Here is a 15,411-nt window from a genome sequence, read left to right as displayed (position 1 = left end):
AGTTTCTAATTTTAGAGTCAGCTTCATAAAATACGGTGTGCTGATTTGCCTATCCATAGTGGGCTTATATATAAACTAGTATGACTACTGCTATATTTAGTAAAGGGTTCACTTACTTTCCTAGTTAGTTATCACCTGCTATGATGACTAATAAGAGTGATTGTTAACTATGGTAACAATACTGCAAACACTACGGAGTAAACCTTGGGTAAAAGAGGTAACGGGTTCCATACGCAACCTGGGAGTCAAGCATGAACATGCGGGTACGGCAGTTGCAGACTACTGTGCGGAGTAGCACGTGGCCTTTAATGCGGATACCTGGCCTGTCCTCCGTACCTACCATGGCCATGTACTGCCATGTTTAAAACCCAACTTGAGAAACCACTGAAATTTGATTCTTTCTTTGCATGTCCAAGCTGCAGAGACACCTTCACGGAACAACACATGCTTTAGAAAGGGGACCATTGGCGCAACCCAGCTTTTCATCTACATGTCACCGTCAGATGAGAATGTCAGCGCAATGCTGGCGTCATCAGCGTCTGGGACAACGCTGATGATTCTCGTTCAATTGGCATCTAGGGTCTTCACTTTCACTGCAAACCAGCTAATTCTGAGGGGTTTACCGCCGGCCATTCTGGGGATTGCATTCCAACTGGAGCTATACTTCATCTCAATACTATACTTCTCCAGGGAAAGTATCAGAGTGGCTATTCAAAGACAGCCATTGCAATTCAAGTCTATTGCCATATTTGATCACAAGGATGACACTGATGCGGCTTTCAAAAAGGCCAACGATGAATCGGAAGTCCGTACCATAGCGTCACAGTCAGCAGTGAACATGTCCTACTTGAGCCTCATGTTGGGGTTTCTGTTTGCCATGGCATTTGCTGCTTCTTATATACAATTTGCACCAAGTGAGGTCTCTCAATTGCCCTTTTATCACGCGAGTGTGGTGATAGCCACCGCTGCATCTCTTATGGAACTCTCTGCCGAGCCCTTCTTCACTGTAGTGCAGCAATATATGCTACACAGAAAGCGTGCAGTCGTCGAAATGAGTGCAGCATTTGTAAAAAGCCTCGCAACTTGCCTTGCTTATACCTGGGCTGCCCGGACTGGCCACGTTGTTGGTGTACTTCCATTCTCTCTTGGTTATCTCTGCTATTCATCCACCCTCATTTGCGGCTATATGTTGGCCCTGCGAGGGGTTTCGGATAAGTGGAAATTTTCTATGTTTCTCACCAAGATCACATCAAGGTATGCCATGGAAAACGAAAATAGCGGGATCCTACCTGATAACATTGTTCAGAAATGGGTCAGAGTACCTACTTGAAAGGTTTCCATGGCCGATGGTCACGCTGTCCACGAATGTATTTTTTCAGTCTGTGATAAAACACATTCTCACACAAGGTGACTCAATGATGCTGGCAGCAATGACGAGCTTAGAAGACCAGGGCATATATGCACTGGCCTCTAATTATGGCGGCCTGGTGGCTCGAGTATTGTTCCAGCCGATTGAAGAAAGTAGTCGGACACTCTTTTCGTCACTGCTGAACTCTGGAGGAACTGGAAAATTGAGTATCAAGAACGTCAATGCCGCTAAGTCCCATTTAACGGAAGTTCTTCGCGCATACAGCCTGATTGCTTTGGTGGGGTTTCCCCTGGGTCCAGCTTTGGTACCTCAGGTACTGCACGTGTTAGGTGGGCGCAGCTGGGCTTCGCCCCGCGTCAGCAGCCTGCTCTCGCTTTATTGTTATTACCTACCATTTTTGGCTTTCAATGGCATAAGTGAAGCATTCGTCTCTTCGGCAGCTAACACAGCCGAACTTCGCAACCAAGCGGTATGGATGGGAGTATTTTCAGCATGCTTCGCATCAGCGGCCTACTTATTCTTGAAGGTCGGCGGTCTGGGCGCCCATGGGATGGTGTATGCCAATATTGTCAATATGGCAGTTCGTATCCTCTGGAGCTTCTCTTTTATTCGGTCTTTTTTATCTCGGCACAAGAGTGGCGTGGCTCTTGCTGAGGTTACCCCACGACCACTCACTTGCATTGCCGGTGTCATAATGTGCATGATCCTTACTACAAGACAGTCATATGCTTCCGTAAACATTGGAGATGCGTTGACATTTGGTGCTGTTTACATTGTTGTGGTGTAAGTTGGGAGCCCTATATGTATGAAAACAAGCTCTAACTGTGTGTACCTGTAGGTTATATCTCGAGCGAAGGTACTTGATGATGTATTACACAAAAGCCCGCGAAATGGTGAAATCAAAAGCAAACAAAACCTCCAAACCAAAAGGCGAATGATGCCATGATCAATCGTCAAAAACAATCTTCGTGGATGTTTTGTTGGTATCGACGTCCTTGAAAAAAGCACCGTATGCGTCATGTTGCTTCTTCTTTACTGTTGCTCCAAACTTGAGAAGATCTTCTGGCACTTCCTGCTTCGCCGCTTTTAGAACGTTTATTAAACTAAAACGCATCAATCCCGGTTAGAACCTGTTCAAAACACCCCAGCATATCGATAGGGATGATATGGAAACTGGGGGCGGAGAATGGGAATGGAAGGCCGGGGCCTCTAAGGTGTCATTTGTCACTTACGCTCCAGACTGGGCTTTATCGACCTCTGTGAAAAGAGTAATTGCATGACCTTCGGCTCCAGCACGGCCAGTCCTTAATATCAATCAGTCAGCAAGGCATAACATACAGGGTATAGTGCTTCACTAACCGCCCAATCCGATGTACATAATCCTCAACAGTAAGGGGAAATGTAACGTTTATAACAAGCTTGACCGAAGGAATGTCGAGGCCGCGAGCTGCCACATCGGTCGCAACAAGAATAGTCGAAACTCCTTTCTTGAAAGAATCTAGGCTTTTGAAACGTTCCTGTTGACCCAAGTCGCCGTGTATGCCAGCAACTTTGAAACCTTTGTTCCAGAGGAGTCTTTCAACGCGCACGGCCTCTTTTTTATACAAGCAGAACACCAAGATTTTATCCTCACTGGACGGTCCCTTCTGATACTTGTTCAATAACTGTACAAGCCTCTGTTCTTTTTCCTGTGGCTTCACCACCTCAACCACTTGTTTAATTCTAGTGTTCGCGCGTGGATCAGCTGACGGCTCTCCACCAATTGTGACAGTCACAGGTGAAGTCATAAATGTTGCAGCAAGATTCCTGACGACTGGAGGCCAGGTTGCCGTAAACATAACAGTTTGGCGCTTGGACACGGGCATAGGACGGATGATGTCCTTAATGTCTTGCTCGAATCCCTTGTCCAGCATGCGGTCTGCCTCATCCAGGACGAGGTATTTGACTTTTCCAAGGTCCACCGAGCCATCGTTTTGAAGATCCTTCAATCTTCCTGGTGTTGCCACGACAATAGTTGCTGTCTTCAAAGCCTCGCGTTGCTCGTCTTTCTTCACACCACCGAAAATACAGGCCACCTTAATGTCGACCAGTTCTGCAAATTTCAAAATTTGATCATATATCTGCATCGCCAGTTCTCTCGTTGGGGAGATAATAACTGCCGTCGGCATATAGGGCTTCCCCTTTCCTTTCTTCGCCGAATCTAGAATTCTCTTCAGGCATGGCAAACCAAAACCAAGTGTCTTGCCACTTCCAGTCTCAGCAATGCCAATTACATCACGGCCAGCAAACAAGAATGGCCAAGTCACCGACTGGATTGCAGTAGGGGATGTAAACGAGTCCAGGGGACGGTATAGTCCACTATCGCAGGCAGGAAGGCGAGAAAATGAGATGATAGGATGAAGCTTTGCTGCTTCTTCCAAAGTATCCGTTACCTTGACTGAATTCTCTGAGAAAAATTTTTCTAGATCTGCTGGGGAAAGTTCATTCGAATCGGTATGCTGGGTCTCAGTGCTGGCTTCGGCGTCCTCAGTCTTCTTTGTGCGCTTTTCAGTCTTTGACTTCTTCTTTACCCTGTGCTCGGTGCTACCTTTGTCTTGGAGCTCTCGTTTAGCCATCTCGCCCTGTGTTTTGCTGTTCACTTCCTCACTTTGGGGGCAATAAGAAGCCTGAATCTGTGTATACTAGGAAAGTAATCAACCACTCTCCCATTACATTTTTTTACATATAGTTTCAATTTTGATTTTTTTGGGGGGGGGGATGGGGGCGCGGAAACCTTCCTCCGGACTAAGGTACTCCATAGGGTAAAGCGCTACTGCTCTAGTACCATTTAGTGCTAGTAACCTTGTCTAGAAGTGTGGTAGTCTTGCGGATGTCAACACGTTATCTCGATATGGAAACTACCGATCTACTCTGTACCTGTCCACGGAGTATCACAGAGCATGGAGTATTTTCGCGGTTTATGTGTCCCTCTTTATACTATTTTTCGGTCCGTACTGTGCTTAAACCACAGTGAGCTATCTGCATATAGAGTACCAGATGTATCACATACTGCCATCATTAATAGGAAAGACCTAGATAATCAAAATTAAACAGGAAACTAACTTCCAGATAGTTGATGCTCAGGCAAGACCAGAATGAGATAGGGCCTATACTGGATATAAATTCAACTCAATTTGAGCTTGCTCCTAAAATAAATACTAAGCTACGAGAATGTATGTCGTATTTCGCGAGCAGAGTGTTCCGTACATCTACTGTCTCCTTTGAATTGATTATAGAGGTCACTTGCCATCCTCGTCACACATCCACTATATACACCAGCAATCTCTGGTTCACGGTTTAGAGGCCGACGTTATCTTCTCGACCGCTAGGTTCCATTTAGTCTATCGTACATATTAACTTACCCTTGGTCTGGTTGCTCTCAAGTAACCTATGAGCATCCGCAATCTCATCAAATGGGAAGACCTTTTCGATGAAGATCTTGAAAGTTCGGTCAATAAACTTGGGTAAAGCATGTTCCACCAAAAGATCACGCAACCTCCCTTGGTATTCCTCATCTCTGCTCCGAAGCGTACTGCCCTCGAACCTCAGCCTTTTCCTTAGAATCCCACTAATATCAATATTAGCAGGAAGAATAGAGCCACTCATCTGTCCCAATTGGACGATATGTGCATCCTGCGCGGCCACGTCGAGGTTGCCTTGAAAATGGGCTGCGCCAACGAAGTCAACTATAATGTCAACACCGCGACCGTTTGTTGCTTTGAGTATTTCAGAGGCCCAATCCTGGCTTTTGTAGTTGTAACCAGCGGTTGCCCCAAGTTCGCGTACGCAGAAATCAATTTTGTCTTTTGATCCTGCGGTCACATAAACAGCAGAGGCATTATCAACTTTCGCGAGTTGAGCCCCGGCTATCGATACTGACGAAGCCCCTGCATGCCAAAGAACAGACTTCCCAGCAGTATACTCCCCGATCAAGTAAAGTGCCTGACTGGCCGTTATCCAGGTCTAGGAATATGGGCCATGGTTAAACCGAATTTGTCTTCCTGGAGACAGATGTTGACCTTACCTCCGGTATTCCTGCAGCTTCTTCCCATGTCAATTCTGAAGGCTTGTGTATTAACATCTTTGTTGACACCACAATATATTCCGCGTAGGCGCCTGGAAGGATTGAATCAATTATTACGCAACAGTACCCTAGAATGTTTCCATACATACCACCATAAGCCAGTCCAAACACGTTGTCGCCAGCCTTAAACCCATTCTTGGTGTTTGTGCCGATTTCTATAATTACCCCAGAGAATTCAACCCCCATGGTGCTAGGGGCTTGCGGAGGAAGAGGGTATTTTCCCTCACGCTGCAATAGATCCATTCGGTTCAAACCAAACGCTTTGATCTTGATAAGAGCCTGCCCCGCGCTAGGGCTTGGGATCGGAATTTGTTCAACGAACAAAGAATCAGCGCTTCCCTTACCCCCTTCAACACCTGGGTAAATCAGTAAAAAGGCGATTTGAGCCGGAACAACGCAACCAACCAATTGCTTTCATCATACTGGTCATTTTTTTGGTTTGAAGGTTTTGGAATATATGACTCAAGAAATATTCGGATTCTCACTAAGTCACCTACGAATGGCCTTTCCAGACATTGAGGGGATATTTTTATACTTGAAGTCTAAACGTAATCTCCATTTGTCATCAAGCCTGTAACTAGTTAGTTAGTTAGTTAGAAGATTGTGTGATTAGTCATGGCGACAATGTCGTCATGCGCAAAATGAGTACGTAGTGGGGATACAGCTCCGGTGGGGTCAGATATTAGTGCAGCACTCAATCAGTTGTTTTAATTTCAAATCAGCTTAGCACGTGATCATTGAAAATTGTACTATGTACTATGTACGGAGTAGTAAAATTAAGAAAATTCTTTAATAATCTCTAATATCCTAAAGATCCTGAATGCCCTAGAAAACACCCTAAGATTTATAAAAACTGTGATAAGATTTGTTGATCAAAATCATTCAGTGTCAGAATAGCTCATTCAGTGCTCGAATTTTAAGTCCTGATACTGGATGATTTCTCATATAATAGAGGTTGTTCGGCATCAGGAATTCTGTGAAGCCGCTGCACCAATTTCCGACCCCGTTGCAGCTGGGACCCTATGAGTGCAAGTCACGATCTAATCCACTGATCACCTGACAGCACATTAAATGAACCAATGGGAAGTCTTGGAGATGGAAACTTCCAGCAGCCGGACCTACTATGGGATGTGTCGAGAATATTGTAAAAATTACCCACTGTGGCAAGTCTGATTATCTCTTCCGCCTTCCTAACCGCTTCCTGTTGGATAGCTTCCGAATGGCTTCAGAATCAGATATCATGAAACCGACAGAATCGAGCTTACTAAACTGGCCCACATGATCACCATTTTTACAATTTTTACGACACGTCCCATAGTAGGTGAACTCCAGCTCGATTGTAAAGCGCGTTAGCGCGGAGCAAGTCTACTAGGGTACTGTGTAGTAGGTTTCTTTCTAAAGGTTCGGGCCTTCGGCTTCTGATTGGTGCACAGAGTACTCCGTCTGGCGTCTGATTGGTTCTTCAATTAACCAGTAACGTGACCTAGCCCATATTGCCAGCTCTTACCGCTTTTCAGTGCTCTGGGCCGTGGGCGACCGCAGGTCGTCCGCAGGCCACGAGCTAGTGCAGTTTGGCAGAAACCAAGCCAGTATGGCTGTAGCGCCTGTGTGGCAGCGCGGGGCATCTTTCTTTTTTTTACGAGAATAAGTTGTACCTGGCTTGATATCTGGGGATAACAAGTTACAACTCTTCAGACCTGATATGAAAACAGACACATGTCAAATATTTAATTCTCTTCTTCCTCCATCCAGAATTTTCGATTGCGGGTGTAACTTGAGAGTTCAAAGCCAATCGCGGCTTGGCGCAGCCTCCACCCTGGAGCCCTATCTGTGATATCATGAGTCTTCAGTACTAGCTTCGATCTATTACACAGTAGACAGTATTACAACTCTTCTCCATAGATCTGCACCTGATTTCCTATGTAGGCGAGAACACCAATTTAGGGAACTACTGTACTCCGTACACTAGTCAACCTTCGAGGCTCCTGAGTTTAGTATGTGTCTGTGGTACCCCAACGCCTATTTCAGGCTTCGAGCGTCTTTGCTGCGGCCATTATTTTTAGTGGTCTTTCATTTGGTTTGACATGCACATTTCCATGTTCGTGGCCTAACATGAACAGCATTATGGCAATGAGAAATATGCAGTGTCAGAGAATCTCTGCTACATATGAATGGAAAGGTAAAGGGGGTCATGTATAAACAGATAGCGGACACAGCAAGGTTCGGGCATCGCGAGAACATATTCAAGACACGGTATAGGATTCAATCACATCGGCGAGGCGCGAAGCCTCTTCAGAGTAGTTTATCGGTCTTGCTGATGATATCTGGTAGCGAATACTGGGAAACAATCAGCATTACAGTTGAGACACGTGAAGGACCACCTTACCGTTGTTGTTCGCCGAAGTGGTCTATTTTGGCACGGCATCTGAAATTCCAAGTCCGGCAATTAGCATCTTGGAATACATCCCCGGCCGCTTTCTCATCCGTTTGTAGCAGCTCCATCAATTGATTTGCTGAGGTGCCCATCATTGACCTGCCCACATCGTCAAAGCAGCTTAGCCAGAGTTGGCCCGTATGATCGCTAACATTGACATGCATGATATAGCGGTATTCTGGTCGGGCGTGAGTCTTATCGCAGCGTTCGCAGCGCCACTGGCCAGGATCAAGCTCCGTTACTTTTTTGTTGCAACCCTCTGAAAGGCAAGCAGGGTAAGACATGTTGTCCTGCTTTATATAGATGACGGTTGCCTTCAGCGAAAAGTAAACTGCTTCCTCCGACATTCCCAACTGCTCCTCTCTGATCTGGGCGATTGTCTTGAATCGATCGGATTTCATAGTGGATGTTGCTGTCCCCAATAAAGAAGCGTGCGAAGAAAAATTCTCATCCCGGCCTTGTGCATCGTACCACCCCTTGAGCTTGTGTGCTTCTTCAATATCAGGGTCAACGGCCATTGAGCCTGAACTCAGCAAACTCAAGCTTCGCCCACCAAAGTCGGAAACCTTCACACCTTTGAACGCTATTACTGACTCGGGCAACGCATTGAAATTCAAAGCTGTAGCACCCCAGACGGTCAAACGAACGGAGAACCCGGTATTGTCAACTAAAGTCAGCTCACGCTTGTTATAGGGCTTGTTCGTAGTTTTGGATACGATTTGCGAAACCTCCATAGCCTCTTTCAGTACGCCTATCAAATCGATGGTTGTATCCTTCTCAACGGACTGAAGATCACCGATAGTAGTGAAATTGAATCGAACCTGGGGAACATCACTCTGATCCTCTGCCTAAACAATTACTGTGAGCTAAGGAACTAAGAAAGCTGACAGCGATTGAATTTTGACTAACCTTTTCAACGACAGTATCCCGTTCAAAGGTAAGTTCATAATCGTTGTTCAGGTTCGTGAACTGCTTTTTGGCAATCTGGACGCGACAGTTGGAGACGTAGTATACACTACCTTCCTGGAAGATGTCGTACAACATATCGCATTGATCATTGAATCCGGTGGCACGAATTTCACCGCTATCATCCAGCAAATTCACACTAAAAAGTCGCCCTTCCGTGTTTCTATTGTGCCAGGTCTTGATATTTGTCTTGCTTGTGCAGCGTGCTTTAATCGTCCATTTATGGGAATATGGGGAAATTGCCTCAATCGGATATATGGTAGCATGTGCTGCGGCCAAAACAGGTCGTGTTGACTGTACTCGGGTATTCGCCTGTATCTGTGCACCTGGGATCTTCGAGCCATAGAAGCCATTACTGGAAATTGTAGTGGGCTGGGGCCTTTCGTCCTCATCTGTCTTATTCTCGAGTGGTTTTGGTTCACCAATCTTATCAGCCTCGCCCAGTTCCTGCAATACTTCCAGGTCCAGGATTATGAGAATCCTATTCCACCATCAGCATTTAGCACAGCAGAGATGTAGTTTGTCACTAACTTTTTCCCCTTGACCGAGTTCGCTTGAAACGACTTCAACCGAACAAAGCACCCTTTCCGTAACAACCCACTGGAGACCACCGGATTCAATTCTAAAGATGCAATAAGATATATCAGCAATAATAATGGTGGGATCATAGTGTTGTTCAAGACTCACGAGTCGCAAGCATCGTCTGGACATAGTTTGAGATATCGCTGAATACAGCCCGGTAACGTTCCTGATGATTCTGTTGTGGCGGCAACGGCTTAATTTGAACACACTGGACAATAGGCTCCCGAATTTGAGGTTTTGTTTCATCAAATATGGCACTTAATGGGATTAGTACATTCATGCAGATGATGAGTTCCAGTTAGCACACCTAAGGGCCCCGGCAGAGACTTGAGATGCTGCTTCTGAAGCCATCTGTGACAGCTCTGAGGATTGCTGGATGGCCTGTTCCTCGACGCGGGTTTAATGGCAAGGGAAAAGCTTGTTTTTGAGATAATAATCAATCGAGGACAAAAAAGGTGCTCAGTGACGTAGAGAAAAAAAGTATTTGAATCTTATTTGAGGGTATGGTTTTTTGCACTTTAGTCCATTGTAGATTGACAGCACTTTGGATAAACAATGGAAGAAGACGCGACCCGGGACTTCTTCACGCGGTAGGAGCGCGTTTGAACATCCACCCCACTTTGGAATGCAACATTACACTTCCCGCCTCAGGCCATAATACAGAGTAAATAGCATTACATAGTAGTACGGAGTACTACGTACGGAGTATAGTACTTTGGTATGACATTGGTCAAAATAAGTGGCATACTACGTAATATTCTCCCACTTTGCCCCACCTTCATACCTGACGGCAACTATTGATAGAGCAGATTCTAAGGACTTCAGACAACTTATGCTCACTCAAATAGACTGAGTGTAACAACAAGGCACATTTCCACGTGCTAGTACCGCCAACATCCTGAATTATTCCTTCACTGCTCTTATTTTCTACGGTATTAGGCTTCATATAGCTCTCAGTATACCTCAACATGGCTTGCTCCCATGTCACCTCTGAAGGTCAGGTTATGACTGATTTTAAAACCAGAGCAAACACTTAAGTATGGTTCTTGCTTGAGATTCTAACTCTTATTCATATTGCAGAATTAAGACAGCCAACTGCATCGCAAGTTGTATATAGAGAAGACTGCACACAGTGTTTCGACTCCATAGTATGCATCCATCGCCCTCTTCAATTACGAAACTGACAAAATCATCAGGATGAGGACCAGGGTCTGAATGTTTGTCTAACATGCTTCAATGGCGGTTGCGCAGGCGATAGGAACCATGCCCTCCTTCACTTCGAACGATCCGGTCACCCACTGGCGCTCAACATCAAAAGATCACGTAAAGAGGTCCAGGTGTGTACCAATGACACTTGAATCAAATAACAACGTCAATTATATCTCATTAACAATGTATCGCAATAGCGAGACGAGCCTCCACATAAGATTTCGAAGCTTGCAATTGCTGCCGAAACAGATGAGGATCGGTATTGTACGAGAACACATGTTGTCTGTTATTCATGCCGCCAGGATGATGTCGACGCATCCAGTGGTAAGCTGCCAGCTGTAATTGATGGTGTGATGAAAGCGATGACCTTCTCCAAGAGAGAAGAAGTCAAGGCCTGGGAGCAGGAGTTTATTCCTTGCGAACATACAATCGGTTTGGTCCAGCGAGAATCCAGGCAGATTGAGTCGAAAGGTAGTCATCTTCCCTTTCCCTGAAATACTTGGATTATGCTGACAATTAGGAGACAGATCTTGTCCAGTGTTCCATGTGTAATTTGAAAGAAAACCTTTGGCTGTGCCTAGAATGCGGTAATCTTGGCTGTGGCCGCAGTCAATTCGGGGGCGTTGGGGGCAACTCGCATGCTCTTGCGCATTCTGACATGGTAACTCATCCCGTTGCAGTGAAACTCGGTTCGATAACCGCAGATGGATCAGCAGATATCTATTGCTATAGATGCAACGAGGAAAGGACAGATCCCAACCTAGCTACTCATCTTGCCCATTGGGGCATCAATCTGGCAGGCCGTGAGAAGACGGAGAAGAGCTTGATGGAAATGCAAGTTGAGCAAAATATGAAATGGGAATTTTCGATGACCTCTGAGGATGGCCAAGAACTCACTCCGGTGTTTGGCCCAGGATTGACCGGTCTGACTAACTTAGGAAACAGTTGCTACCTCTCCAGTGTCATTCAATGCCTTTTTGATCTACCCGAGTTCCAGAAACGATATTATCATCCGAGTACGGAGCCACCACTTTCAGAAAAGCCAGCGGAGGACCTCGAGACCCAGCTGCGAAAGGTCGCAGATGGCGTTCTTTCTGGGAGATACTCTAGGCCCGATAGCAACATCAAAGCTTCGCCTGATTCAGCGCAAGTTCCACACCAAAGAGGCTTGGCACCGGCTATGTTTAAGCATCTTGTCGGGCGTAACCATGAGGAATTTTCTACGATGAGGCAGCAAGACGCCTTCGAGTTCATGATTCACTTCTTTAAGCAAATCAACCTATCAAAGCACCCCCAGGGGCAGGGTAACCCAATCGCGTCATTCGGTTTTACAATGCAACAGCGTCTTCAATGTTCGCAATGCAGAAAAGTTCGGTACAAATGGGATGAGCAGGACAACATCTCCATCCCCGTTCCTGCTCGTCGTATCTCTGCAGAAAATTCCGGCTCTACCAACAAGTTTGGTAGTGTGACTTTACTAGAATGCCTGGATGCCTTCACAGCCGATGAAGTTGTTGAACTCAGCTGTCCCTCATGTGGTGGCACAGACGGATTTATTAAACACTCTTCGTTCAAGACGCTGCCGCAGAACCTGGCCATCAATGCGCGGAGGTTCGAGCTGATAAATTGGGTTCCTACAAAGCTGGACATACCGGTACAAGTTGACGAAGAGCCGATAGATCTCAGCCCTTACATCTCGTCTGGGCCAGAAAAGAATGAAGAACTTCTCCCTGATATTGAGGCACCCGAGAGATTATTTCGGCCGAATGAAAATGCTATGCAGCAGCTTCTCGCCATGGGTTTCCCTCAACCAAGGAGCGAGAGGGCGCTTTATATGACCGGCAACTCAGACCCCGAGGCTGCTATGAATTGGCTCTTTGCTCATATGGAGGATCCCGATGTAGATGAGCCGCTCGATAAAACGATTTCTAATGGTCCAAGAGGCCAGCAGGATCCAGCAAGTGTGGCGCAGTTGGCCGAAATGGGCATCAATGAGAATCACGCTAGGAGGGCATTAGCAGCGACGGATGGTGATCTCAACAGGGCGATTGATTGGGTGTTCACGCATCCGGAGGACTCGCTAGAGATTCATTCTGAGACTCATGGAACCAGTGGCAATTCTATGCTTGGGTTCGATGCTACTCCGGCAAGATATCAATTGCGGTCGATTGTGTGTCACAAGGGCTCCTCTGTACATGCTGGGTACGTAAATTCGTTGGGTTGCATAGGCTTCAACTAACAAACTACAGGCATTATGTTGCAATTGTGCGAAAGACACTTCCGGGAATGGAAGGTTATTCATGGGTCATGTTTAATGATGAAAAGGTCGTTCACATGGATGATATACAGGAGATGAAGAAGTTTGCCTATTTGTACATATTCACTCGAGTTTGAGTGCGTTGTATATGCTAGGCACATGAAGTGACCGGACATTTATAGCTGCTGCGGTAATTCCAGATACCTGCACCACCGTCACATCAAACAGTTGAAATGGCTGTTCAACACAAGAAATGAGGTTGTATTGGTGCTAACTACATTAGAACTAGAGTGGCAAACAGCCAGGTCAGGTCACGTTAATAGGGAAATTTATACCTTCTGTCAGATTGATGATTACATTAAAAAAGAATTTATATTTAACTATAGTCCGTATGATCACGATCAACCTCCTGCCTGCCTATCTGTTCCAGAGTCCCTTTATATGGTGTACACAATATAAAGCTACCAGCTTTACATACCAGTCCTTTTGCCAATAATGCAGCGGTTAAGGCTTGGAATCTGTACCTAAGGCTGTGAGAGACTCCAACCTCACATGTGCCACACGTGACCAGCCCCAGGCAACTACTAATTACTGTTTAAAAAGCTATTAATTACTAAATAAGATTTATTAGGTATAGAAAAACCTATTGATATAAAAAAGATAATCTTATTAAGATTAAGATTTATTGTTGAAAAAAAGAATATGTTAAGTATCTAAAGTCAGTCTTATAAATATATATAGAGAGAAATATCTATTAGATTAGGACCTCTAGATCACTAATACTGATCTATTTAAGATTTTAATATTATTAAATCATTAATTATTTAATTAGATTTATTATCTTCTAGTAGCTTACATTAGTAATGTCACGGGGCATACTGGGTGCGCATTCCAGGTACTTCCCGCTGCACTATCAGCAAAAGGACTAGGATATAAAGCCGATGGCTTTACACTGCGCACGCTATATAAGGGTATTCAGGAACAGGATTCAGGCAGGATTCAGGCAGGATTCAGGCAGGATTCAGGCAGGATTCAGGCAACCACGCGGGTTCAGGCAGGCAGGCAGGCAGGCACCGTGACAAGTAAAATAATATAAAAGATTAAAAAGAATCATTAATAATTATATTATAATATTCTTTTTAATTCTTTATTCAATTAATAGGCTATTTATTCCAATTAATAAATTTTATTATTTTTTAGTCTTTCAATTAGATTATATAACAATAAATTAAAATTAATTTTTTATTTAAGTAAAATTTAAATTAATATTTACTATTATTTCTATTATAAAAGAAATATTGTAAAGATGCGGGCAGGTAGGGGTGGTAGGATAGCAGGTTCTAGTGGGCAGGCAAGGTTCTAATAATAATAATAACTAAGATTCCAACTGGATGCTGAGCTAGCTATTAATTAAATTATATATAAATAAATAAATAAGATATAGCTTAAGATTATAAATAAGATTTAGAGAATAAATAATTTTTAATTATACTTAGAATTATATATTAGATAATAAAATTTAATAATAATTTTTTTTAATTTAAAAAATTATATTATAATAGTATTCTTTTTTTTAAGCTGAGCTTTTATAAGGTGAAGATTAAAATTTATATAAATAATAATAATAAAAGTTCTTAATAATTTAATGGGTATTCCCTAAATATTCTATAAATTTAATAATAGGATTAATATATTCTATTTATTTTATAAAATATATTAATTAGAGGCAGCCTTATTTTTAATAATCTTAAAAAATTTTAATATATTTTTAATTTTTTATTTTTTAAGTCCATTAATCTTGATATAAAGAGAAAAAAATTAATATTAATTTAATAATAAATTATTATTAATAGAGATAAATAAACTTATATTAAATATTAAATAGATTTTTATATTTAGCAACAGTTTTAAGCGGTATATATAAAAATTAATAATTTTTTAATTAAATATAAATCTAAAGTATTCTAGTTAAATTTTTTATTAAATTATAAGATTTTAATAAATTAGATATCCAGTTGGACTTTCTAATTTTTCTAAAATCTTTAATTAGAATAATATTTTTTATTAATTTATTTTATATATTTAGTTTAGACTATAACTATCTTAGCTCTTATAAATTCTATAATAATATATATATATTTTAATAGTAGATTACTCTGCGTTTTTAATAATAAATTAATTGAAAATAAATATAGATTTAAATTTTATTTATAGATAAAAAAATATAATTAATAAAAAATAATATTATTTTAATATAATTTATTTATTTTATCAAGCCATTAATCTCAGGATAATAAATAATTAGTAATTAATTAATAACATTTAAATATTAAATTAAATATTTTTAAATTTTAGCCATAAATTAGAGACTTTAATAAAAGAATTATAAAATAAAAAAAATTATATAATTTTTATATATATTATATATATATCATGGTTACTCTAGCAACATTAATAATAAAATTATAAAA

At 42.6% G+C, this 15,411-nt stretch overlaps 5 protein-coding genes across 5 annotated transcripts; 2 read left to right on the top strand and 3 right to left on the bottom strand.

Annotated features, from left to right (window-relative positions):
* The first annotated feature begins 212 nt into the window (after positions 1-212).
* On the top strand, positions 213-2,462 carry BO80DRAFT_421664 (nuclear division Rft1 protein). The gene is made up of 3 exons (XM_025718660.1): positions 213-1,254; positions 1,307-2,152; positions 2,208-2,462. Exons 1-3 carry the CDS (start codon positions 491-493, stop codon positions 2,305-2,307), a joined length of 1,710 nt encoding a protein of 569 aa, XP_025579357.1. The 5' UTR covers positions 213-490; the 3' UTR covers positions 2,308-2,462.
* Positions 2,126-4,087, bottom strand: dbp3 (RNA-dependent ATPase DBP3). Its single transcript, XM_025717429.1, has 3 exons — positions 2,729-4,087; positions 2,602-2,673; positions 2,126-2,472 (listed from the first exon to the last, which is right to left on the bottom strand). The coding sequence occupies exons 1-3, from the start codon at positions 3,982-3,984 to the stop codon at positions 2,316-2,318; spliced, it is 1,485 nt and encodes a 494-aa protein (XP_025579356.1). The 5' UTR covers positions 3,985-4,087; the 3' UTR covers positions 2,126-2,315.
* A 523-nt stretch (positions 4,088-4,610) lies between these two features.
* Positions 4,611-6,023, bottom strand: BO80DRAFT_421662 (NAD(P)H-quinone oxidoreductase). Its single transcript, XM_025718659.1, has 4 exons — positions 5,898-6,023; positions 5,582-5,848; positions 5,433-5,524; positions 4,611-5,371 (listed from the first exon to the last, which is right to left on the bottom strand). Exons 1-4 carry the CDS (start codon positions 5,920-5,922, stop codon positions 4,745-4,747), a joined length of 1,011 nt encoding a protein of 336 aa, XP_025579355.1. The 5' UTR covers positions 5,923-6,023; the 3' UTR covers positions 4,611-4,744.
* A 1,712-nt stretch (positions 6,024-7,735) lies between these two features.
* Positions 7,736-9,825, bottom strand: BO80DRAFT_451966 (replication factor A subunit protein RFA1; the record flags this gene model as incomplete). The annotated part of the gene is made up of 6 exons (XM_025721920.1): positions 7,736-7,829; positions 7,879-8,774; positions 8,836-9,373; positions 9,424-9,514; positions 9,580-9,731; positions 9,782-9,825. 6 exons carry the CDS (start codon positions 9,823-9,825, stop codon positions 7,736-7,738), a joined length of 1,815 nt encoding a protein of 604 aa, XP_025579354.1.
* Positions 9,826-10,258: 433 nt separating this feature from the next.
* BO80DRAFT_373407 (ubiquitin-specific protease UBP14) lies at positions 10,259-13,285 on the top strand. The gene is made up of 6 exons (XM_025716560.1): positions 10,259-10,470; positions 10,555-10,622; positions 10,671-10,811; positions 10,881-11,154; positions 11,211-12,885; positions 12,933-13,285. Exons 1-6 carry the CDS (start codon positions 10,443-10,445, stop codon positions 13,075-13,077), a joined length of 2,331 nt encoding a protein of 776 aa, XP_025579353.1. The 5' UTR covers positions 10,259-10,442; the 3' UTR covers positions 13,078-13,285.
* The last annotated feature ends 2,126 nt before the right edge of the window (positions 13,286-15,411 follow it).

The sequence above is a fragment of the Aspergillus ibericus genome, assembly GCF_003184845.1.
Source record: "Aspergillus ibericus CBS 121593 unplaced genomic scaffold BO80scaffold_4, whole genome shotgun sequence".
NCBI classification, from domain to species: Eukaryota; Fungi; Ascomycota; class Eurotiomycetes; order Eurotiales; family Aspergillaceae; genus Aspergillus; species Aspergillus ibericus.
This window is presented reverse-complemented; position numbering and strand designations above follow the sequence as displayed.

Coding starts and splice junctions, on each gene's coding strand:
- dbp3 (XM_025717429.1), bottom strand. CDS start 3,984: ATGGCTAAACGAGAGCTCCAAGACAAAGGTAGCACCGAGCACAGGGTA. Junction 2,674..2,728: donor TATGTACATCGGATTGGGCG/GTTAGTGAAGCA, acceptor ATTGATATTAAG/GACTGGCCGTGCTGGAGCCG. Junction 2,473..2,601: donor GATAAAGCCCAGTCTGGAGC/GTAAGTGACAAA, acceptor GATGCGTTTTAG/TTTAATAAACGTTCTAAAAG.
- BO80DRAFT_421664 (XM_025718660.1), top strand. CDS start 491: ATGTCACCGTCAGATGAGAATGTCAGCGCAATGCTGGCGTCATCAGCG. Junction 1,255..1,306: donor CTCACCAAGATCACATCAAG/GTATGCCATGGA, acceptor AACATTGTTCAG/AAATGGGTCAGAGTACCTAC. Junction 2,153..2,207: donor GCTGTTTACATTGTTGTGGT/GTAAGTTGGGAG, acceptor GTGTACCTGTAG/GTTATATCTCGAGCGAAGGT.
- BO80DRAFT_373407 (XM_025716560.1), top strand. CDS start 10,443: ATGGCTTGCTCCCATGTCACCTCTGAAG. Junction 10,623..10,670: donor CACAGTGTTTCGACTCCATA/GTATGCATCCAT, acceptor CAAAATCATCAG/GATGAGGACCAGGGTCTGAA. Junction 11,155..11,210: donor CAGGCAGATTGAGTCGAAAG/GTAGTCATCTTC, acceptor ATTAGGAGACAG/ATCTTGTCCAGTGTTCCATG.
- BO80DRAFT_421662 (XM_025718659.1), bottom strand. CDS start 5,922: ATGACCAGTATGATGAAAGCAATTG. Junction 5,849..5,897: donor CAGTATGATGAAAGCAATTG/GTTGGTTGCGTT, acceptor TGATTTACCCAG/GTGTTGAAGGGGGTAAGGGA. Junction 5,372..5,432: donor AAGCTGCAGGAATACCGGAG/GTAAGGTCAACA, acceptor CCATATTCCTAG/ACCTGGATAACGGCCAGTCA.